At 44.0% G+C, this 25,796-nt stretch overlaps 1 protein-coding gene across 3 annotated transcripts; it reads right to left on the reverse strand.

Annotated features, from left to right (window-relative positions):
* Positions 1-202: 202 nt before the first annotated feature.
* Positions 203-25,768, reverse strand: prorp (protein only RNase P catalytic subunit). Of its 3 annotated transcripts, none has more exons than XM_088647550.1 (7): positions 24,313-25,760; positions 23,773-23,820; positions 23,011-23,140; positions 15,596-15,703; positions 1,970-2,118; positions 1,060-1,255; positions 203-729 (listed from the first exon to the last, which is right to left on the reverse strand). In XM_088647550.1, exons 1-7 carry the CDS (start codon positions 25,281-25,283, stop codon positions 598-600), a joined length of 1,734 nt encoding a protein of 577 aa, XP_088503676.1. In that variant the 5' UTR covers positions 25,284-25,760; the 3' UTR covers positions 203-597. The 3 variants fall into 3 exon arrangements, with proteins under 3 accessions (XP_088503676.1, XP_088503675.1, XP_088503677.1); XM_088647549.1 differs by having other exon boundaries at positions 23,011-23,143; XM_088647551.1 differs by lacking the exons at positions 203-729; positions 1,060-1,255 and adding an exon at positions 1,343-1,370 and having other exon boundaries at positions 23,011-23,143; positions 24,313-25,768.
* Positions 25,769-25,796: the final 28 nt, after the last annotated feature.

Here is a 25,796-nt window from a genome sequence, read left to right on the forward strand (position 1 = left end):
CATCTAGATTTGACTAAGAAAAAAGTGCAGTGAAGGAATTCAACAAGGAAAAAGAACAAGGTGGATCGGAGAAGATGTGGTGTGCAAAGCTTTTCAAAAGCACAAAGTTAGGTCATGTTGTTTTGTTTGCTCAATTCACGGTCTTTGATTTTCGTTTGTGTGAATCACTCATGTGAACCAAATACAGTAATTTAAGCAAATGCACAGCATTACAGTTTGTCTTTATTTACAGTGGATATGCAAACATTTGTAAAAACGTCTAGATCAAGAGGTGTTTGCAGTACAGGGATAATTTTAATGCATTCAATAGATGGAACACATCAAAATACATTTTCCCACACTTTCCAGGAGGAACCCAGGAATTTAAATATAAATAAAAAAAACAGGATCTGGAAGGATATTATACAATGTTATGATTTAGTCAGTGAGACCAAAGTTATTTTTTATCTAACAGAAGAACTTCTTTTCAGTATCCTACAGACCTTCGTCTTTGCACAGTGTCTCTCTTTCTGTACTGAAGACCTCATGTGTAACCAATGCGATATATCACAAACACTTTGGAAATAATAAGGCCTCTCCATTCCAAAGTGTGTTTCCTCAGGATTTTCTTCTGAGACAAAGCCACTGTTTCGGGACTTCATAGGAGCACCTTTCCAGCCCTTCCACATCATAGGGGATGTGCCAGGAGGATTCATGAGTCTGGACGATGGTGTCGTAGCTCGGTATTTCCTGAAAAAGACAAATGAAATGTTTCTTGATTTAGCTCACCAGTTGTACATGACCCTGCTTTAAGGCACAGCGGCACTTTAAGGCTCAGTAGCTACATGGAAGTGCCCTTAAAACTGAGGACAGGAGGGCTGATTTACCATAGGGCTGTGGGAGAGTGGAACGAGCTGCCCAGCCACATTCCTGAAGAAACAGCTGGACCATGAACCTGGAAACCTGAACCAATTAGCCTCTTACTACCAAGTGGGCTAAGGGGGGGGGGGGGGGGCAATGACCTCCTCCTGTCTGTACCCCCTTATTATGTTTGTAAGGCTGTTTCTGGGGCTCCCTCACCTGAAAGCGGATCCTCTGCCCGGGGAGGAAGTTGTTGAGCACCAGCTGGTGCCCACGCTGCCACTTGAAGAACAGGCGTCTGGCGCTGCTGTCAGGGAGACAGGCCTTGTGATCCCTCATCAGGTCCCTGCTGACAAACCTGCAGTGGTTTCCTGAGTGCAAAGCCGCATACAGCAGAAACGGGTCGTCTTCCGAGCTGTCCCCGGCCAAAGACAGAATCAACAAAGCACTATGGTGAGCTCCAGCTGTCCGCGGCTTTATTTCTTTGGGGAGATACGAGACTGGCGATGCATTTTGTTCATCTTGTAAAACTGCAGGAAACGTGCATTGCAAATAAGTATTTTTACATCACATTCACACCTTTTTGTATCAAGGATAAAAAATGCCGTTACCCCATATATGCAACTCTTACAAAGTAACACCAACTTTTTCACATACAGTACTTAGAGTTTCAACACGTGAAACTGTTTGATTAAGCCTCTCCTATCGCAGCTCCATGTGGTGCCAGATGTACAAACAATCCATCTGCAGTTGAATTTTAATTGCCCAACTGACAGCCAGCAGGAAAAAAAAAACAAATGACATAAAGAAAGATTCTTTTTTCCCCAAAAAGAACAGAGATTACTTTTCACATTATGTAATGAAGAGTTCAGTTTGCATTTCTGGGTGCCATAATGAAACGTGGTTATATATATGTTAGATAATATATGCAAGGTAGAACTTTGTGCTGGACTGTTTTGCAATATGAACATGTATTGGCGTCACCTGAAGGCAGGCCAGAGCTCATATCTGCACAGCTCAGGGATGTGTCAGTCGATAGCACACACCATATCCTCAGACATTCAAAGAAATCGTCGAGATAAAGATAAAGGCTTCGGAGCTGCGCTGACTCAGCGCTGCTCAGACTCACATGTTTTCGGTGAAGAAGCAGTCTGCCTTCTGCTGAATGAGGACCATGTGGCTCCTGTCCCAGCTGCGGGAGTTCTTCAGCATGTGCTTGCGCCCCAGGACGAGCACCCGGAGGCCCTGCGAGGCCAGTTCGGACACCACTGCCAGCAGCTGTAAGGGCATGGACAGACCAGCTGACTCCGGGAAACAACCAGCTCTTTCTCAGCTCTTACCCTGCCTGGCAAAGACCAGCAAGGCTGGTTCCCAGACTTAGTTGAAGAGGAAGTGGACAGAATAAGACGACTGTCCTACTGTACATTCAGGAAATCAGTATTCAATACCCAAACAAAAGAAATTTCAGAAGTAAATATTGTATGATGGTTCTTTAAGGACTACACAAGGATTCATGAAAGAAATGTGGGGAGCTAAGGATGTCAAGCTTGTTTTTCTAATACTCCAGGTACTGTTTTTAGACTTGAGTAATTTGGGGAGAAAAACAGCACTGAGTTCACCACCCTTTTGCATGTTACAAATTGATTTAATTTTGTGATTTTGTTTTTCATCAACGTGCAGTGTCTTTTTCTCACTGCCTAAAAATTTACACGTGCTTTTTGTGGATCACACAAAGCTAGTGTTAAAAAAGATTCAGGCTTTAGTTACATATTCATACTATAACTGCATCAATCTGTAATGCAAAATACCACTGGCGTAGGATGTTAATGTAGTAGTTTATATACATAACCTTTTGATCTGACTTTAAACGCGACCTGAATTAAACGTTCCGAAGATGAAAATCATCATCGCCCTCTCTTGGTCTCTTGGTTCTACCACTCTCCATGCTTGGGAAATGTTTATTTCTGTACTCTTCCTCCTACCCCCTCTCCTTGTATAGCCCACGCATTCTTTAACAGTAACAGGGGGATTTCCTGCTGGCCAGGAAGTGGGCAAAGAGTGTCTCGACTAACTATGACTAGACTAAGGCCAGGGAAGACAAAGGAGTCATAAAGGAAGCTGATTACTGCAGCAAGTGGCTTTTTTCCCTTCCTTTTACTGAGCATACCACTCCTTCCAGAGCTTCTGGGTTATACATCTACACCAATGGGATGCTGAAAAGGAGCAATTTATCAATGAAAAAAAGTCATCTTCAATCCTTCACAAGTCAAGGGCTAGGCTTCACGGGAAAGTTTTGTACGCACAAAAAACTCCTCACTTCGTCACCAAGCAAGTTAATTTTAACATGCCATATCTGTACATGAATGACAAAGCAGACTAGAGTATAGTTCCTGGTCCATGCACATCTCCTATAATATTTAGCACAATGAAGTGTTATAATGTCCCCAACTCTGAGAGCCTCTGATTTTTGCAGCTAATGTGAACAAGCTTATTTCTTATCAGCAAAAAATATATTTTTAATTATTAATGCACCTCATCATTTATAGGAGGTATATGCAGTGACTAGACAAGCACATTCTGAATCCCTAAATCCATCTGCTTGAACTATTCTAACTATCATATGACGAAGATGCAAGTAGATCTATCCAGGATCTATCCTCTACGAAAGCAGCGTTACGGACAGGCTACTATTTTACAACCTAATTTTTTTAAACCAAGTTTTTAAGATAAATCCTTCTTGTCTGTTGTGTACTGTTTTTATCATCTTATTGCCTTTTTCAGCTTGATGGTTCCTGAGTGCCCCAGCTGCTCTCTTCCCAGATGTCTGTGTGCTGACTTGTCTGTGTGCATGTAACTCTTCATGTCATGTCGTTTGCCAAACCGCTTTATACCACACGGTGTCGCGGGACGCCGAAGCCTACCGGGCCAGCAATGAGCGCAAGGCAGGGTTTACCCTGGACAGGGCATCAGTCCATCGCAGGGCAGGTGCAAGACAATCACACATGGGGACAATTTGGAGGCCACGGTAAAGGCCGAGGGGGGAAATCTGGCCTGGACACCGGGATAACTCCCTACTCTAATCGAGAAATGCCCGGGGATCTTTAATGACCACTGAGAGTCAGGACCTCTGTTTAACGTCTCATCCGAAAGACAGCGCCCACTACAGTAGAGTGTCCCCACCACTATACTGGGGCATTAGGACCCACAGAGACCGCAGGGTGGGCGCCTCCCACTGGTCCCACTAACACCACTCACAGCAGCAACCATAGCTTCCCAGGAGGCCTCCCATCCAGGTACTGGACAGGCTCAACCCTGCTGAGCTTCAGTGGGTAGCCACTCGAGAGCTGCAGGGTGATATGGTTGCTGGCACTGTAACTCTACCCTTTATGCCTTCACACAATGTCATTGTCCTACTTGGCTAGTTTATTACAGTTCAAACGGAATACTCTGCGTTATTAGGAAGTCCGAAAAAAATCTTCTATAAAACGTGTAAAGTCAGCATGATGAGGAAATACAAATCAACGAGCTTTTTTACCCTTGCTACCAGTATGAGAAAATGCTGGCAGCCAGTCTTTTCCTCCCCGGATTTCGGAATGTTAGGTTTCATTTCGGGACTGTACCGTATGCTCATCACCACTGACTCAGGTCACACATTCCACAGGCATGACCAGACACATCACTCAGAACGAGATTTTTCATGAGCATCAGCCCACTTAACAAGTCAAACAGGAATCTGCTTATAGGCTAATCATTAGTAAGTCACACATTCCATTGATTTGAGACAGAAACGCTCTAAAACAGGGTAAAATACAAGCCCAGCCTTTTGAGAAAAAACATAATAAAAGCATTTCACTTTTTGGGGGATCTTATATTTAACCAGATAAGTCAAATGAGAACAAATTGTCATTTACAGTACAAGGATGACCTGGAGACCCATTTACAGGGCAGGATGCTGATTAGACTAACCTGAATGATGTGCCCATGCTCAGGGGTTCACTAGCAGCTTCTGAAATGGAATTTGAAGCCACAACCCTCCAATGAGCATTTTAGAGGCTTATAACCAATCCTGCAAACTGCTGCCCCTGTTTTATTGTAAATAGTATATTTTAATATTTTAAACCAATAGTAAATTACAAAAAAAGTTTCAGCATTCCCTGAATAATAGTTTAACGTTTAGTTCAATTTTTTCCCCAATTATAAATAGCATTGTAGGTATAATAGATGGACACTTACAACACTTCACAAAGAGTTAGCGAATATTATTTACGGTTCCCTACAGAGAGACTTTGCATATTAAGTATGCCATTTCAGAGCAAGTTCTTTAAAACAGCAATTTTTAAATGAGGCAGTATCAGTAACATCTTAATTTGTAAAGACTTTCTTCATTGAACATTCTGACTAAGAAAGACTGACTTATCAGGTAAGTCTGACTAACGTATACTGTTAAGAGTAATGTTGCTTTGCCATGTTGCACAGAAATATTAAAACTGGCTCTCAGATGTTAGAACTGCAGTGTCAGAAAACAAAATATACTCTCAATGAGCTAAACAGTTCCTTATAAGACAACAGAATTATTGTTTTTCTCTCTATATTGTGCGCTCACACAAAGGTGGCTAAACAATATATCACATGGCTGGTTCCAAAGAGGAAAAATATTTTTTTTTACATTTCATTCTTAATTTCAGCTTCTATATTTTAAGGAAGTTGTGAACAGACTGAGCATGTCAAATTGTTCACCTTGGAAACCACCACTATCCCGTGTTATCCAGCACTGTCTTGTGAAAGAGCTAAACTTTCCCCTACTGGACTCTGAAATGATTATACCAGGGCTGTCTTTACTGCCACACAACCTTGTGAGGGTTTTTTGGAATACAACTCCTGGCAAGCATTCTGCTGAAAAATTCCAGAGTTCAGGGTTAGTACTCTTCCACACAGTGCAATCTGACTCATTCATCACAGGAGGCTGAATGTGTTATGAATCATATCATTACAGATACAATGCATGGCCTGCCAAAAACTACAGGGCCCTCAAAAAGTATTGGGGCAGCAAAGCAGAAACTGTTTTGCTTTATAGTCAGCCAATTTGTGATATTTATGCCAGTATGATGGCCTGGACATACATGGCACCTTTGGAACTGACTCAGTATCTTTATAGATGATGTACCCAATGATGGCAGCAGCACAGTGAATTGTGAGGCTTACAGGTGCATTTTGTCTGCTGATGAAGGAGAAAATGCTGCCGTACTTCCTGGATGGCATTTCTCCAAGCAGCACGACAATGACCCAACGCATACGGCCAACACAAGCGTCAGGAGAAAAAAACCCGGAAAAATCCTAGCCTGGCCGAGCTCATCGCCGGATCTAAATCCGACTGAGTGGGCAATTTACAGTATATGCTGGAGAAAAACAATGAAGGCAGAACACCAGGAAAGAAATCAAGGCTTGGCAAAGCCTCTCGGATGGTCACACAAAGGGCTTGGTGACCTCAGTGGGCCGCAGACGTCACGCAGTTGTCGTCTCAAAGGGATGTGTAACTAAACACATTCAGCAACAGTTTGAAAATGACTTAAAGTAAATGTGTCCCAATACTTACAGCCGCTTGAAATTACTGGGATGAAGTGGGCTTGATTACTTATGTGATTTAATGCATGAAACTTCCCAAGAATTAGATACATATTACGTTGTAACTGTCATTCATATTAATCTACTGAATACGCATACAGTACCAACGCTTGACTGTAAAGCAAGAATTCCTGCAAGCTTTGCTGCCCTAGTTCAGGGCCCTGTGTGTGGCATAGCTCTGCAGCTCTCTCTCCTTCTCTGCCCAGCTTGCGTGGTGCCTGTCCCATTTAGGAATCCAGCTGACAGACAAGACAATGGAAACAGCTGTAGGTGAGCAGGGCTGAGCCTGAACTACGGAGGTCAAGTCCAGCAGCAGACAAGGCCACAACACAGGACGGACACCTTCGCTGAGTCCACAGGTGGCCCATCCCACCCTGAGATGAAATCAGCCATCTGTTATCTTGCCAAAGTACAGCCGTTCAGTTTTACATCTGGGTATTTTTCATTTGATTAACACATTCACAAAAAACAGGAGTGCTCAGTTCCCGTATCAGCAGGTCTAGATTAATGGACAATCATTCTTTCATTCAAACAGTAGAACCTCTGTAGTTTTTTTTAACTGAGTTCTAAGAGGTGATTTGGCTGATTCCCAGCAGTCTGCTGGTGTGAGAAATAACAAGAAACATGCAAAATGTCCGAGCGACAATCACACTTCCTCCACTTTCCGTTCACATACTCTGTCAGTCTGCTCCACTAGCCTGTCATCCATTTGCCCGAGTTCAGGACCACTTTGTCCTGAGTGGATGGTGGTGACCAGGATCCTAACAAGGAAGCAAAAGAGTCTTCATCCCGGACAGAACAACAGTCCCTCACAAGGAACACATGAGAGGGGAAACCTGAGGGCACCAACTCGCCAGAGCAACATGTCTTTATCGCTGCCTGATGTTTAGCCATTAAGATTGATTGAACAACAAGTTCAATAGCCATGGAATGCCTTAACAAAACCTATTCAGGAAGGCTGAAACGTGCCCAAGATTAGGACAGGCAATATGAACACTTGGAAGTGTTCACCTTTAAATTACAACATTATGACTGTCAAATACAAGCTTGTCCTGAATTACCTGTTCATTTCAATAAAACCGCACTGTTTGTGCTAATGATATCATTTGCTGCCTCCGATCGTTGAGCGTGTAACTGGGCCGGATTCATGCAGGTCCTACTGAAAGTAAGGAAGAGGAACATGAGCAGTAACAGCTCATGTTTCTGTATGTACTGTACACCTGTGCTCAAAAAATGCCTCTATAGCTCACAATAAAGACATGCGATTCATGAAACCCCACTGCTATTTAGGATACATCATGAATCATCAAGCTTGAGAATGTTGAGGGATGCATGGTCAGAAGTTTAACACAGTATAGGCCCAGCTACACTGAAGTGTTATGTGAGCTAGATTAGACTAACACTATTCCCACTGGCTGCCGACAGAATTAATTAATTGCTATAATTGCTTACACTTATATAGCGCTTTTCTGGACACTCCACTCAAAGCGCTTTACAGGTAATGGGGCCTCCCCTCCACAGAAGTAATTCTTGCATGCATTGTCACGTCCACCAAATTGCTCAGCAAAATCTCTTCGGTTCACACCGATTTTTTTCTGCTTGATGTGCTAAAACGAGTAAAACAAACTCTTTCATAATTTCAGAACCCAAATCCCAAGTCTGAGCCATTTCACAGCCCACCAGCACTTTGTTCTCATTTTTAATGAGGAGGTGTTATACATACAGCCTCGTCCTACAAGTGAACTACTAGGCAAGGCAGTGCTCCTCTCCTCCAACTGGCCGGCCAGCTGAAACGCAGAAAAGGAGCTTGTAAGCTGATTAAAACTGCCAGCTGTGCCTATTAAAGTGAAAGAGGCAGTTATGCATCTGAAAACTTGTCCCTGCCATCCCACGTCTGATAGGTAACTCTCCCTTCCTCCCTCTCTTTCTCACTCTTGCTATCTCTTGCAATCTTGGGGAGTTTTATTCTTTTCTCCCTGGCAAGAGAAAGTCCCTCAGAGAGCTGGGGGAAGGTACCGAGTCTCTTTGGAAAGGCGACGCCGACTCAAGGAATCTTTGAGTGTACAAGACACAACACAAAAGGCACGCTGGGCTTGTCCAGAAACCCTTAACCACACAGTAAACAGCCTGACCCTCTTCAATAAAACTTTCCAGAACTTCCTATGGCTTAGTTTCAAGTGTGGGGGACATGTCAGTGAATAATAACAAAACAGCTCTGAAAATGACATTCGGAGATGGAAGTTGAAGCACCCATTTAACACTGCTGCTATGTGTGAGGGTCTTTATCTCCGACATCAGACTACATTGCTGCTGGCTCTGCTACAAACCTTGCGGTCCTCTTAGTGTTTGCTCATTTTTTTTACAAGAAGAGTTTATAAGAAAATGTGAAGGGATTTTTGTCAAACAAATTCTTCTAATCAATGTGATTTTGTAGACTTCCATTACTAAAGTGAAATCTGGCATTGTTTTTTTTTCTTTAACTCCTTGCACTGTGGTTTATTTTGCCTTGCTAGGCACACACACTGAGCCATTACCAGAACGTGTCCTGAGTAAGTCTTCATCTGTAATGTCGCCATATTTGAGCTAGAGAGCAATGATGGCAGGGTGGATAATAAAAAACAATAATAATTGCTTTTCGAAAGCAAGTCTTGAATTTTACTACTAAAGTCAGGTTGATCAGATTAGGATTAACTTCCACTTTGCCTAAGCCTGCTAACAGCATTTAGCTGAAATCTATTGTCTGTGTGGTTTCTTTGCACCAGCTATTTAAGGGACAAAAGCCGCTCCAGGGTACAAAGATCAGTTGCACATGCACAGACAAAAAAAGAAAGAAAAAATCCACTTTTCATAATCAGTATATTTCACTCCTGTGTTAGTCATATCATTATGGTGCAGAAATCCCCTCTCAGTCGATCCACGCTTCTGAAAGGGGGTCTGTAGGCGTTCCTCAGCGCCAATTCCTGCCTCACACAGTGCGGCTGTCTGCAGAAAGGCCCCCACTCGAAGTCTGAGCCACTCCACAGCCCATGAATGGCAAAGCTCTGCACCCTAGTCTAACCACAGCTCGCAAGGGGCTTTCTGAGAGAGCAACGGCTCAGTCAAAGGGCTCCGACATTCACAAGGCCGGGTTAAGGTTCTGTTCTGGAAAACCGGTGAAATGCTCAAGAGTTTTCTGTGCTTTGTTTTGTGTGGTGTTGTGTGGGGGAACGAAGATGTCAGAAGTGAGAATATGAACTTTTAAGGACAATACAGCTCGCTGAGGCAGCTGATCTGCCAAAGAACAGACACACTTAATGCATAGGAGATGAAGACTATGAACAAGCTTTTGTTGTCCAGAAAAGCATGGAGAAGGGCACTGGTCCAGACATTCCACTGAAGACCACTGGCACTGGGCTGGAAACAGAGGCACTGGTGCACTAAAGAGCATATCCACTGAGTTACTGGGCTCTTTCGAAAATGGCAGCTTTCGGCTTGGACCCGCAAAATGCTGACAAAGCTACTTGACCTCTCCTGTTTCTCAGCATTACTGGTTCTGAAGTTTTTCTGTAAACACCTTGCTTACTGTTAAAATTTGCCAGAGCGAGGATGAAAATGCTAAAGGGATAATATACTGTAAGTCAGACTGAAACCCCTCAGTGTTTCCTCTCCACAGAGTACAACTTTTTCCACCATACACAATTGTTTTTAACCAGCAAAAAATTAACACCTAAATCTGACTATGACTGTGAAGCTCCAAGCCAATCAGACTAAGATTAGGAGGAAAAAAAAAACATTTTATTTTTTTTGGTCCCATTACAGTAAATTGTGCTTTCAAGGACATTTTTACTGGATAAAAAAAATGTCCAGAAATGCCTTGGAAACACGGAAGCTGGAGAAACCTGCATTAGTGCTGTCAGTGTTGCACACCTTTTCGGTGAGCTGACATTGCTTTAAAAATTAATCAAATGTGACGGTAAAAAGTAAAGGGTTTTTCCCCGTTTCTCTACATCTTTTAAACCGAGGCAGTTATGAGAGTGTAGAGAAGAGACACAGGCCTGTGGGATGCTTGATTAAGACAGAAAACACTGAGCTTCAGCACCAGAGGGGAAACAGGATGAGAATGTTCCATCCTGCTACATATGAACTGCTACAGAAATTAATTCTTGCTAGGGTTAAAGATGTGTCCAAAACACAATCTGTTACTTTTTTTACTTTTTTAAATTAATGGAAAAACAAGCATTGACATTGTATACAATAGCTGTTATAAAAAAACATCCTGAATTTATTTGTTTGTAATCCTCAAAACAATGAATTTATTTACAATTGCTTATGTTTTTAAAACAAGTGCTGTAAATTTGTATGAAATAGTTATAATTGTGAAAACAACTATACTGGATTTGTCAACACTTGTAATCCCTGAAACACCTAGTGTGGATATGTGTATATATATATATTTGCTCAAGAAAGAGAATCCCACAGAAGTGCTTTTCCTGTAACAAGAAACTGTATTCATGTGAGAAAACATTTTGAAAAAGTTGTTTCCTGGACCTTGATTCTATTTAAAGTGACTCCATTGCCATCGAGCGCATTAGCCTGCAGAGGTGTGGGTTGTCTGGAGCAAAATAAGGAAGCAGCTGGTTTAACTACAGGCTACAGGGTCTGCTGTAAGTGGACACTGCAAAACAGTTTGAGATAATGCTCGCATTCAATTTTTTCTGCATGCATGCTGTGTGCTGGAGAATGCACAGCACCCGAAGACGATCTTTTGTAAAAAGAGTGACGAGTAAGGAGAGACCAGAGGTTTTCTAGAAAAAAGCAGTTAAAAAAACAGTGAGCCCAGAACTACACTTATTATTATTATTATTTCTTCAGAGAAAGTTTGAAGAATGAGGGGAAGAAACAGATAAAAAAAAGTTTACACGGATACACGGAGATACGCATTTTAACTGTTTACTCTCCTGGTTTGCAAAATCACACGCAGGTCTTCACAGCCAGGTCACATTCCATGGGCAAGGAGTCTTAGGGTGACCAGCAAGACGTTCTAGAAGGCGTCCTAGAAGACGCCTCGACTGAGGCAGTGTTGGTGAGAATGAGGAGATCTAGAGTCAGCTTCTGCACGGTGAAGTTTGTCTTGCTCGGCATCTGTAGAACAATCTAAAAATAAACAACCTTCCCCCACAGGAAACTGTGGTGGTGACGGTACTCAGCTCTCTGCTCTTCAAGGAAGCCTCCAAAGGGCTCATTGAGATGCCTCCCACCTTGCCTGCCTCCCCTAACCCAGCTCACATGAAGAAGATTCCACCAGGGGCTGAGGTCAGATGGAAAATGCACTTGTTACATCAAAAATTCCTTTGCCAACTGGCGGTGTGCTTTTCCAGTCACACTGGAGAGCAGTTATGAAAAAGAAATGTCTTATTAATGAGCTTAATGTCATATAGGTGGTAGGAAATGCTGCATTAATAAGCACATACTGTATTAGACTTATTCATGAGAAAGTCTGACTTTAACAAAGAAACAAGATCCTCTGCCAGGAATTGTCCTTCCAAGTTTACAGTACTGTTTACCTATTTCCCCAGAATGCTTAGAACCTTGTCTGTCTTTTATGACTTTTGAAAAGTGAAGCAGTTTAGTGGAAAGGATTATGAACAAAAGTTCAGTTTCCAATCACCAGCCGTAACTGAGGCCTTCACAGTTTCGGATAAATCTGATTTGGTGCTTCTTTTTTCACTGCAGAACATATACTGCATTTACAGTATTACTTACAGGAAATATTTATTACTGTATTATTTATAATGTGTATTCCTTTAAGACGAAGTTACTATTAAGTGAAGCCTGTGGATAGAAAAATATGCTCTGCTTTGGACAAAGATCCCACAATTGCAACATCATACCAGTGTTCTTAAAATAGAAAATAATTTCCTGGTATTATTTATATAGCCCCAGACTGCTTAGTCTGTCTGAGGAGGCCGGTTTCCACCCAGCATAATCCTTTTCTGAATGTTTTTAACCATAGAAGATCACACATAATGTGATTAAGGAGAGTTTGTAAAAAAAGACAAACCGAAGGCTCAGTTTTCAGACCAGATATGATTCCGGTGCACTTTCAAGATGAACACTGCCAGTACAGACGATGGCAGTGTGATACAGTGAAAGGGCCCTGCTATTCCTCATCAGAAGCCAGCCGCTGAAAATTCTTTGAACAACATTAAAAGTGAAGACTGGACCTGGAATTTACGTCTCCCAATGAGCTGCACCCCATCACCGTCGAGCGGCCGCTGGGTTGCAGTCTGATGTGTAGAAGAGCAGGTGCTTGCGTACCTGTAGGGATCTCTGCGGGATCTTTGAGCACACAGAATCCCCCCCCCCACGAGCTGTGGGGTCCTGACCTCTGGGGGACGGAAAGTGTGAAGAGTTCAGCTCTCAGCAGGAGGGGGAAGAGACGGTGCCCTCCCCTCCCACAGGATCCAACCCCCACGGCCTCTGCTGCAGGCCGGTGCAGCGCCCCCTAGCGGCGGCCATGGCATCACACGCAGCTCACAAGCAAAGCAGAGAAGCTTTATCCGGGCAGAAGAGAGCCTCCAGTGGCCTGAAGGATGCACAGCGACCTGCTGTCAAAACGCTTCGCTCTGCCACAAACACATGAAGCGATGGGCACTTCGCAGCCTCCCGACCACACATTCGACGACCCCTCAGACCTGTGGATGCGAACCCTTTCTGAAAGCGTTGGGAAAAAAAACACCAAGTGCGCTTCAAACCGGCACGTCTCTCAGGTGACGGGGTACAACCCTGCAGGCCTAATGTCAGTTACGTAAATGTGGGAAAATGAGGTCGGCGCGTCTGTCTGTATTCGCCACTCGGGGCAGGAAAGTGAGTCACTGGAGTTTCTGCACAGATTCTGCTCTGCCGCTGGTCCTCACACACAGGGAGGTGAGGAATGGTTGTCACGGTGACGGTTCATTTAAACCAAGGCTGCGCCCTCCTTCAGGCCAAGACCAAAGAGCTGAGTCACACTGACGCACGGCACGCTAGCTGAGAAGCAGGGAAGACCAGGCGGCTCGCAAGGACCCGCAGCCGGGTTTTCAAGCAGGCGAGGTAGCAAACATGGCAGAAAAACCCAAACAAAATCAAGATCAAAACTAAAAAAAAACCAACATATTAAAGGCCGGGGGGGGTTGGGGGCGGGCAACGCATCTGCGGTGACGGCAGCCGGTCCCTGTCGACACCTGGCTGGTGTCCCAGAGAAACATCTCCAGACATGAGTCCTGCTTCCGTCAGTGACATCAGTGCCAGCTTCAGTGAGCTCACTGACAAGGAGACGATACCACTGGCTTCGGCTTCAGCTTCTTCAGGATGCCAGGATCCGGAACTAGCAAGCCACCCATAGCGCTGGAGTGTTTATTCCAGAACACAGGAGGACGGGGCCCTTGGATCAGTCAGCACCAGAGCCTCCTTTCTTTTGCAACCCTGTTTCTGTTTTTATGTGCGTCAGGAAGGGTAGATGGCTCAACTACGCGGCTCAATTTCTGGTGAAAGGCCTGACAGGAAGCTGATCCACTCTGACTTCCACTTCTGGGCTTACTCAGCTCTCTTCCAGTTTTACAGCTCTTTCTGACAGCTCAACTCTCCATCAGGCAGAATTACAGCTCGGCTCTCTGGCTACCAGCTCCAGTCCCCCCACCCCCGTCGCTTGGCTGAGCCCTGTGGGCAGAGAAAACAGTTTTCCCCCCACCCACTACACTACCCGCTACTGTTCCCTGCTTGAAACCATCCACCTGACAGTCTGCTTCGGATCCTGCCAGAGATTCCCCTGAGCCGACTGCAACTCTGCACATCACCAGGTAGCTCCTGCCTGGAGTCTGGTTTTCACTGGTAGCTGAAACGTGGCTGAAACTGTGCCACCAGGCTCCTGGCTGCTGCTTGCTGTGCTGGGTGTGGCTGTGGTGGTCTATATATTCTGTATATGTCTGACAGGGAACTGCTTTCAGGGCTGGGGTGGGCTTTATAAGCACGCAGCTGCTATGAATAGGGAGAATGTGACTTAATTAGATTCTGCATTTCACAAACTGAAATGCAGAATCACCTCAATAGACTCCCAACTCAATTTTGCATGTAAGTATCTTCCACACGTCTACAGTCTAATCCCTCAATTCACTCTAAAGCCTGTCTGGTAAAACAGACTAAAATGATCATTACACCTCTGCCCTCTCGTGCATGTTTTAACCGGGAACACGAGCTCGCACTTCGTCAGCGAAAGCAAGCCGTGCCACGCCGAGGAGCCCCTTGTGGGGCTGAACCAGCTGCTCACTGCTGCTGACTTTGAATTGAAACACGTGAAGTGGAATTAGAAGCCTGTTGAGACAATTCTGCTTTCCAGTAGGGGGAAAAGTGCCAGAAAGAATAAAACTCTCACATTCCCACAATATGTAATGTGTGTATGAAGGGAACAGCTCCCCCAGAGTCATGCTCTTCTGTCTCCAGCTGTCGTCATCCACCTCTCCAGCTCTCTCCACATCGCCACATCAGGAGTTACATTATAATTCCTATTTCTACAAGCCAGTCCTATTGTTGCGTATTGTTTACCCAAATAAAAGGGATTATTTCACACTGAAAAGACCTATTCAAATCTCTTCGAATACATCATCACACACTGCGAGCGCCTACGGCCTTACAGCTTCCCGAGAACTGCGACTGTGGTTGTGTAACGGCACAGTCACTCAGGTCCTGTGGGCACTGCTGAGGTGCTCTTTCTGGCCTGTGAGAAGAGAAAACCACTGGCTTCCACCTCCTGGCTGCCTGAAAAACTGCTCTGCTGCACTGATGTGCTATCTTCCCTTGTCTACTGCAGGATGCAGTGTGCTCTGATATCCTGTGGCTTGCTTCCGATTTCATCACGATGTGCAAATTAGTTGATTCCCCAATCACACTATATTGAAATAACGTAACAGGAAAAGAGAAATAATGCTTTCTACAGGTAGATGTAAACTTTTAGATGTAAAAGTATAACCTGTTTTATACAGCTCACTGTGTAGACAGTGAGCCACAACACCTTACGCTGAAAGCAGCAAAGCCCAATTTTCTAAACACTATTTTGCCCCCAAAGGGCATAAATCGGAGAGGAAGAAAACAAAATAAAAGAGGAGGTTCAGAAACTCACCGTTTTGGCCTGATTCCCTTTGCTGGAGGTGTTAGCAACGTTGAGCCCGTCGATCACCACATCGAATGGAGGCCTCTTCTTCACGAAGCTCATGAAGCTCTCCAGCTCCTGCAACAGGAGATCCCATGGGTCAGTGGCACTGTGCTGCCATGGGAAAGAGCGTTTTTACTGTGTTTGAGTCCTGCCCTTCACTCAGCCAGAGACAGCGGCTATCCCACCTGCTGCCTGCTGCCTGGCCTCAGACACGATCCTTCAGCGCACCACCGTCGCTGATGGTACGTCGGGTTCATAAAGACAAATGCTTTGTACTTGAAACAAAAACCCATTTCTGAGCAACGCTCTGCGTTGTTACAGCAGCCTTCACTGGGGAAAAACACTCTTTTGCTTCAGTGTGATACCTGGGGACAAATCCAGGATATATGGACATATCTATTGAGCGCGTTGACTCAAATAAAGATGATTAAATCGCAGAGTTACAACAACAAAAGGTTGATAACACGATCTACATGTGCTGTGCCTAATAAAGTACTGACACTACGCTGAAACTATAAACATATTCTGAGCAACCTTTTATTGATATGAAAAATAGAGGATTTGCATGTGCAACCATTTCCAGAAATGGTTTTGCCTTTGGTTCAATGGGATTACAGGAATTTAGGCCATTTTAAGAGAATGTACTCTGATGTGGTGACAAAGAAACTATGGAAGCTGCTGAAGTTCTTGGGTTAGAAAAGGATTTAGTTTGTATCCTCCTGGCAGCCCCTCAGCACTGAGCACGAACCATGCTGTTTCATCACGAAAGAAGAACCAGACAGAAATGGGACCTGGGTTTGTGGATCTGATGGCCAGACTGTCACCTCTGGCTGCACCGTAATCTGCAGTATTCATTGCAGGAGAGCTGCTGTGAACACATCTGCTGTTTTCTGGCCAGAAAGATCTTATTAATAACTTTAACATAATATCTAACAAATGCCACCCAGGACGAAATCTCACTTCTCTTTTCCACACACAAAGCCTGTGGATGCCGATTCACAAAACTCACTTTTCTTCCCCTTTTGAGGTGAAGCTGAATTACAGGTGTTGAAAAGGTAACAATATCAAAGGGCTTTAGGACACAAGGGGATTCTAAGGCACACTAATGCCAGCTCACACTCTGCAGTTACCTTTGCGATACTCGACCGGCCTTGCATTGATGAAGAGAGATAAATAATTCATAACAATGCAATTTTAATGAAAATAAAGCATGCTACATCTGTTGCAAATCTATAGCTTTAAAAGTAGGATGAAGAGCTATGTACAAATAAAAGAAACTAAACTATTAAGAGAACTAACACTTTAAAAAGGCAAAAAAACAGCTGAAGAAGGACTTTTGTCCAGCTTGTCTGGAAAATAAAATGATTTTCTAATCACTGAAACCTTATAAAAAATTCTATATTTCTGCAAAAAGTACTGTAAATGAAACTTTTAAGACAATACGTGCATTTTTTGCAATACACTGTTTACAGCAGATTTTCGGTTGAAACACTGTAAATCGCAGAAACCAGATCTTGTTTTCAGGACCTCAGAGCAGGCAGCTGCTTTCGGCCAGATAAGCAGCAGGGCAAGCTGTTAACAGGAAGGGGGAAGTCTATAAACGCCAAAAACGCAGGGAATTTCCTCGAGGGACAAAAAGGGAGTTTCACACAGAAAAAAACATAGCATCCGAACATTCTTATGAGCCTAAATTTAAGCGGACAGTTAAGAAAAAAAAGGTTCAACACATCTTGACAGTGCATATACAGTAGAGCCCTGCAGAAACACAGCTCGGAAATGTTGAAGTCAAAAGAGAGGGCTCAGATACAGTCTCCCTGCTGGAGAAGAGAAACCTCTCTAATCGTTCAGTTTGATCTGCTCTAGACACAGCGTAAACTAATAGGAGCGCAAGGTGAAACTGCAGGACAGCAATTTGCAACAGTAACCCAAAGCGTCACACAGACCACTGTCTCTGTGATGCGAACCTTCAGACTCAGGCTTGTCAGTAAGCAGAGAGATTGAGTAACTTTCATCCACCAGTATGGACATGAGAACAGCATGAATCCTGCCCCAACTTGCCACAGAAAGGAAATTCCTTTTTTTCAAGATTTACTGGTTAGTTTCATGAGGTTTTCTAAGTCTTCAGAGAAAGGGTATTCCTGTGCCAGCTCATCAAGTAAATATGCTAACAAACAAGATCTCTCCTTTTATTTCTACAACAAAATGACCATCTCCAAAAATGCATCGGACATTGCTTTCTCCTCATTCTAAATATACCACCATGCAGTGCAGCGAGCTTTAGTCGTTAAAGGATCATTCTTTTTTTTCATTCCGTATCTATACAGGTTTACTGTGCTGTAAGTCAGCAATAAAAGGAAAATACATCCTCCCTGCAGATTTGTTATCTTTAGCAGTTTTGCTTTCCATTGTTCAGTGGCCGATCAGGAGAGCGGAGGTACAGTAGGGGTGGCGACTCAGGGGAATCCCAGCACCGGTGCTCTGTGCGTTTCCACAGTGTTCGTGTTTCAGGACAGGCGTGTCCAGAACAGCATGTTCCCTTTGTGACTGTCTCCACACAAACCTCCCTGTTGTGTACAGGCCATGTGACAACACAGCCCTGCTCACGCGCTTCAAAATACTTCACATGCCATTCCCTTGCCCAAGAGATCTCCAGTGTGATTGTGGGAAGACACTGTTGAAAGAGGGCCTTTGCCCCACGGGCTGTCTGTGCACTAAACCTGAAGGAAACTGAAACAGAGGCATTTGAAGGTTTATGGTTTATTCTAAACAGTTTGGGGGCTTTGCTATGGTTTACAGAAAATAAATAACAATCAATTCTGCAAATGAGCCATCCAAACTGATTGTAGAGGAGCTAATGACAACTAAAAGTGCACATTTAAGGCAAAGGTGTCCTAGGAACAAGGGTTTTCCCCATAGTTGACATATTTCTTGAGCACACAGACAGAAATCATTTTCAGGCACATTTGTAATTCCAGCCACACTCCATAGTAATACAGATTGACAAGACTCACAAACTGGTTCACCCTTTTATTCTGAAAAACTGAAAGAACCAGTGTTTTTTTCTGGCCTCAGGAGAACTGCACAGCGCCAGGTGCACACCCTGCAGTAACATCCCTGAGGACCCCTGGGGGTCTCTTGCTATCCAGCACTCAGACAGGAGAATCCCACCACGTATTATTGGGATTTCGGCTCAATCTTGTTATTGGGATATCGGACCAACAACTGAAACACTGTAAGTGACCTTTTAATTGTGCCCAGCACCGGAAATAAGGATATAATCGCATAATGACCACAATACTGAGCAACTTTAAAGGCCTTATATGCTCTGATTCATGTTCAGATCCTTTAATTCCCATTGAGTTTAGTTATGAATAGAATTCCAATACATTAAAAGCCATGAAAGACTTCGATATTATATCACCAGTTGTGCTAGACTTGGAAAGGGAATTTTACCTCTGTTAAAGATACCAAGTCTGGGTTTTTTATATCGTGACTACAAAGTGCTTGCTCAATTCATTTTTCACAGCCAGCTTATATAGACAATTCACAAGTACTCAAAGACGCAAGCAGGAACACAACGCAAAATAAAATCCCCTAAGTGTTGTAATTCTGTTCCTGCTAAAAGTGTTTATTGCTGGTGCAGCAAAAAGAGGAAGCCAAATTCAGAAACCCAGCTAAATTGTATCTTTCTAATAATGTGCCATCATGCACGCAGTATACATGGCCAATTACTGTGAAAAAAGACAGCAGAAAACTGTAACTCTCTCTATGCTGACTGACCCTTTCCCAAGAAATGTGCATGCAAAGCTACACTGGCAGTAATGACAAGTTTAATTTAATTTATAAGAATGTCGTCACATCTCACATCATCCTTTGACACACGACTTCTCAAGAAATGGTTATCTTTTTAAAAAAAAAGAGGTGTGTATTTCAGGAACAAGAGTTCGGGATCAAATTTCAGGTGCGCTCTGAAAAAATCCCCACGCAAACACTCTGTTTAGTTTATGGAAATGCTTTCCTTGCGGCAGCTCGTTTTAACTCGTTTTGATAACATTTTCTGCCCAATGCTAAATGCAGACGCTGAAAATAGGAAGGGCAAAAAAAAAAGAAGATTTCTACGGTCAGGGATTAGTTCTTTTGCTTGTGTGATTTTAAACACAGCAGCTCAGGGCCCGATCCTTAGCCACTGCTCTGCTCCAGGCTTGTTTCAGTTCTCCGAGGCCGGGGGCCGTGCAGGGTTAATGTACAGACCAGGGACTTTCCAGACTCACTTGCGTGCAGCGCGACACTGCGAGCGCCTGCAGCTGGAAACCACTGCCTGGTGCTTTTGCTGAAGAGGGCAGAGAGCCTCACAACACTCAGCTTGCTCTGCCAAAGGCTTCACAAAAACGTCCATACAAGCTCTCGGCACACACAACGCAGGCTAACCAAGCGCTTCGGAGACACCACAGTGCCCTTGCTCTGGGGCTGCTTCAAAGGTGCCAGACCCCAGATTTTTTTTTTGTGCCTAAACTTTTTGAGGCCATCACACTGATAAAATCTCCATCACTCTACGTAGTGATAATATCGGTAGCAACAACTGTTACTCTTCGAACAGTGCGTTGCATGCAAAATACATTTTTGTACAAAAACTACAAAGCTATGTTTCTTTCTGTTCTTTAAGCCAGTGCCTTTTTTATAAAATTGCTACCTACAGATAGCATTCTTGCATACTACATCTGCTAGCGCTGAGGGCTCTGAGCTTATTCACACAACACAAAAAGGCATCAATTGCATGCTTCTGATAAAAACCCCAACTGCATTCTACTGCACACCGGACAACAAAGAATGAAACTAAAGGTCAGCTCCCTCACATCTTACTGCACATTTTAATAAATAACATGATTACAAAAAATAATAAAAATGCATAAGAAGAGAGATGAAAAATTGTACATTTTACACTTCAATAAAAGAGATCAGTGATTATGATAAGGAAAGGCATGCATTTTCTGCACTTATAATGCACTGCTGTTTTTGAGATACCTCAGAACAAAGCTCAGATGACATTAAAAAACTAAAGACAGATGCTGTCATACTTTCAGGTGCTCTTGGTTTAATTTAATTTGCATTAGGAGGCAAAGGTCCTTTCCCTTTACATGACAAACACCTTGTCCCAACCCACCTTGAGAAAGCAAAGTGCCCTTTTCTTGCGCAAGCGCTGCTCTGAGGAAGTATGAAGAGAAACAAAGCCGAGTGCTGGAAATCCCCGAGCTGGAGACCAAACTGAGAAGCTGCCTGACACCGCGGAAAGACACAGCTTTCTAATTTGAGTCTGTTCCTGTGCAGATGGACAGGTGGTTCTTTTCTTTCCTTTCCACACAGCCTTCAGCTCATCCCCCTTCCATTCCACCCAGAGAATCCTACACATTGGGGAAGTGAAAATGTTTATTTTTCAAATAAAAGTAGCACTTGAGGTGTCCTGGGTGAGCTCGGGGAGAGAAGAACTTTTGCAAATGTTTTGAGAACTCTGTGATGCAGTTCTGAACATTAATGAAAATTGATTAATAATAATTCTAGACTAATGAAGACTTTGCAGACACCATAAGCGCTTTAGCTGCATGGTGGAAAGCATTCTGCAAAGCACACGTGGAGAACTGGACTTTAGAAACAAACTTCTCAATAATGGAACTTCAGGACATTTGGAGGACAACTGCAGCTATGAACTCTTTTTACACACAAGAGCAGCCACCAGCCCATCGCATGCCAGAAGGACACAGTGTAATAAAGGCCACTGCTAAGCTCAGAAGTGACTTGGAAAACAACCACCATCATTAACAAAGGGGCCGCCAACAGTGCATCAACACCCTGAGTTTCCCCTTTAACTGAAATATTTGAAATATGTCGACTTCAGCTCTGCTTGGCCCCCTGAAGAAAAAGCAGGCAAACACACACACACACAAAATATGTGTGGTTTGGTTTGAAGCCGAGAAACAGAACCTGGATTTCCCCCTTGTTATTCTGAATTCTCAATGCAACTCTGTCGCCACCTTGAGGAATCAAGCCGCATAGGCAAAAGTGAACAGTTTTTAAACAACTTTATACGGACCCGAACACACTGAATTAAACTAAGTAAAAACAGAAGTTTCTGTTAGTAGAAACATAATAAGACAGAGAACAAATGTTTCTACTCACTGCTGTACACAGGTGACTATATAAAAGAAAAAAACAAGTTGCACAGAAATACTTTTTTCATACTAAGGGGTGTGGTGACCCACAGTCTCTCAGAAGAAAAGCACACAAGGCAGGACTCCGCCCAGGAACGAGAAACAGCTTTTGTAAGAGTTTTATTCAGAGCATTCCAGCCTTTTGTATTCAGAGCTGGGGAGGCACCTTGTTCTTGCAGAACAGAAATAAGTTGAACAAAGTGACCAGACGGGTGGCACATTTATCGGCGCATTCTTGGACTCAATAACATGTCTGACGGAGAGACATATAACTCTTGCACATAAAATTTTAGATGACCCCCTCACATCCACTCTTTTTAGAATAGACTCTCCTCCCGTCTGGGAGGAGGTACCAGGTCCTCTGTATAAAGACTAAGAGAGCATCTAATTCCTTTGTACCTGAAAGCACTGAAATTTTGAAAATGGAAGAAACAGTTGAACTTGAACTTTATTGCCATATGTAACCTGTCCGTGTACTGGTACAATGGAATTCTTACTGACAGAAAGTCTCTCGACTGTTAAAACAAGTGTTAAAGTTGCAGGTAGGGATCTAATTATTATTGTTGTTGTTGTTTTCAGACTGTGTACATGCTAATCATCTGTTTATTAATCTTAAGGTTCTTAAGGAGTTCTGACTGAGAGATGTTGTTGAATGTTGTTTTGTATTATTGTGTGGTACTGTGGTTGCATTATTGTCATATATGTTGTATAACGATGGGCTCTTGACACGCATGACAAATTCCTTGCAAATTAATGTAAATGACAAATGTAAATTCCTTGAAAATAAAGGTTAATTCATAGCCTGTGTCTGGGAGAGGTGAGGAGCACTCACCCCAGTTTAGCAGCAAGCAAAGAACTGCCTGTACGACAGCGTCACAAAAGTAAAAATGGCAGCTGGCAAAGCCATGACGATGTAAAAGACGCAGGTGACCTCACATTGGCCCTTATCACAAAAACCCCCGCACTATGGGAGACAATGAACCTACTTCCTGTTGTGGCTGCCCTTTCTTCTCTAGAATGAAATGAATCATGTTTCTGAAGTACATGAGCTATAATCTAGGAAAAAGATCCAGCAATTTTACACACACACAAAATTGTTCTTCCAACCGCAAGACACAAAAATGAAAAAAGGTAAAAACCCCAAGGGTGCAGCAGGACCATGAGGGGGGCGGCCCTCACCTGTGGCGTGGTCTTGGTGAAGACGTCCCGGCCCTGGATGACATCGCTCATCACGCGGTCCTTCAGCTGCCTGTACTCCTCCTCGCTCAGCTGGATGGACTCCAGCCGGGCCCTGCAGCTCCGGCACACGCTGCTGGACATGGGTGGACGCAGGGAAAGCCAAGGGAATGCACTGGCACGAACCGCCCACTAACACCGAGCAGCCAGGCTTAAACGCGAGTCACCGAAAATACCTGGGAGCTCAGCTAACTTTCACCACTGGGGTTTGTGCCACAATGTCATAAAGATACTACACAATGCGTAGGCACTGCAGTATCAAAGTGTCTTTCTTACTAAGCACTCACAGTCTACACTATCTACACATTTTTTCCACTGGGTAGCCGTTAGAGTATCTTGAGTGGTTTTGAACACTGAGGTGCTTGAGAAAGATCTTACTGTCTGATCCCCTGGACTGACCAGAAGCAGCATGTTCTGACTACACGTGACACATGGAACCAGCCATGACTAGCCACGTTCACGGTGGGCCTCGTGACTTCATGCCGCTCATTGTAACCACCAGCTGGCAAGAACAGGGTGAGGTGCTACTGTATTTCCTGTCAAGGGAATGATGGTGAAGCCACACTTTCCAAACCACACTGAGGGCATTAGAGAGATATTCGCAGGTACAGACACTGAATAATAAGCTTCTACAACACCGCAGGCCTCTGGTAACACAAGCAGGGATGACTTCACCAGACACAATAAATGTGCACAATCCCTTACCTGGTCTCAACAGTGGCCCAACTTCCTTCCCACCTGTTACCTGGGAGACTTAAAAGAAAAACGCTTTATGAGACTTTAAGCCTTAATTTCCTAACAAAGCAGCACCATGAAGCGAAACCTGCAACAGGCTGCTGGCTCAAGACACAACAGCAATGACTTAATTTGGACTCCATTAACAAATGAAGGTGGAACTGCAAGTTGAAGTTAATTTTCTATTATCAGACAGAGAGGTGGCGACCAGCACTGGCCTTTAAACATCCACAGTCTTGCAGGTTTCAATAACTTTACTTCATCATTGATGACAATGCTAAAATTATAATATTAACTTATTATAAAATCTAGCAGCCGTCTCTGATTCAGAGTATGACTTTTGACACAAACCTCCATTTTCTTACAACTGTGTCACTGAATCTTGTGTTTTTACCTAACAATATTTCTAACTAGAAGCTCACTCTTCATTCATATAATGTGTTTTAATGTCTCTGCCAACAAAGACGGTGAAAAAGGATGAATTTATTCAGAGCCACAGCTGTGGCCTACCTTTCAAACCAGGCCCTGATGCTCTTTGCCAGTGCCTCTCCAGGATAGATCTGGTTGTCTCTCATGTGAAGCAGGATGGACTGAAGTTTGCTTTCATTCCCTTGGCCTGAGAAGCCACTATCGAACAATGTCTGCCATGTTTCCTGGTTGGGACTAAGCCCCGTTCCAACCATTTCTTCATATAATTCCCAGGCAGTTGTGCTCTCGCCATGCTGGACAGCCCCCCAGATCGCATCGCCGTAGTTGCGAGGGCTGGGGGTGACGACTTTCTTCGTGCTTTCCAGCAGCAGGAGACACTCCCGCCAGCGCTCAGTCCTGCTGAAGCCTTTAATGAACAGGCTGTAGGCCCCAGTATCCAAGGTCTTGAACCTGTGCCTCATGATGTCATACAAGTCGAAGACCTCTGCTGGGTGGTTTCCATGGACACATAGAGTCAGGTACCTCAGAAGAAGTTCATAGCTCACAGTCCCCGTTTCCGTGGCTACGTACCCCAGAAGAGACTGCGCCACATCAATGGCGCTGCCTGCTGCCAGCATCTTCTCCATCATCTTCACCTCGAAGCGCTGAGGGGCCCCGGCACTCTCCTTCCGATTCTTCCACTCCGCTGCCGTGAGCGGGCGGCTAGGAATGTCATTTTCTTTCGGCCTCCTGGGCTCCTCTGGCCCCTCAGCAAGGTGTTTTCCCTCTTTTCGCTTAAGGAGCTCAGCTGTTCTCTTTGCTGTCCCCGCTTCAAACACTGAGCTGGGTGGCTTTTCCCTGCTGGGAAAGTCTTTCCATTTGGTGCCCGAGTTCCTGTAGCTCCCAGGGAACTTATTCCTCTCTCGTGTGGACGAGCAGCGCACACGAGGAGCACCTGTGTCCACAGGTGATCGCACACTCGGGTGCAGAAACACCAAAGGTCTCGAATGACTGAGGAGTGTGCAAATACTTCTAGCATTAGTCCTTGTGTAGGAAAAGAGTAGAGACCCCATCTTTAATCTTGGGAAAGTTACTTTGCGAATGCGTGGCTCAAGCCTACAAAAAACACCGCGGTCTACAGCTTTTGACAGGGAACAGGACAAAGTGGCTTTATAACTTTATAACTGCACCAAGCCAGGAAAGTCAGAATCCGTGACTCTCATTTCTGGGTGTAAGAAGCAGACGCACCCCCCAGTCAGATTCAAGATCTTTAATAAAACAGGCGATTGAAAACAGATCACTTAAGTGTGTGTGGTGATGCAGCAGCAGGTTACTCGAAAGCTTCAACACATCGAATCTTCTGATTTTAAGAGTTCAACAATGTCAAGCGACTGAATGCTATTTACGCTTCCCTAATGGTCCGGGAAGATCGCTGTTTCATCGATAAATCGCAAAAAAAAAAGAGAGAGTAACTCACGTTACTTTACAAGCCAGCGTTTACTCAACCACTCTGTACGAAAAATGAAAACGTTAAACCAAAGCACACTTTCCGACACACGCTGGATGACGTCATAAACAAGTGACGC

The sequence above is a fragment of the Lepisosteus platostomus genome, chromosome 10 (assembly GCF_059453375.1).
Source record: "Lepisosteus platostomus isolate fLepPlt1 chromosome 10, fLepPlt1.hap1, whole genome shotgun sequence".
Classification (NCBI taxonomy): domain Eukaryota; kingdom Metazoa; phylum Chordata; class Actinopteri; order Semionotiformes; family Lepisosteidae; genus Lepisosteus; species Lepisosteus platostomus.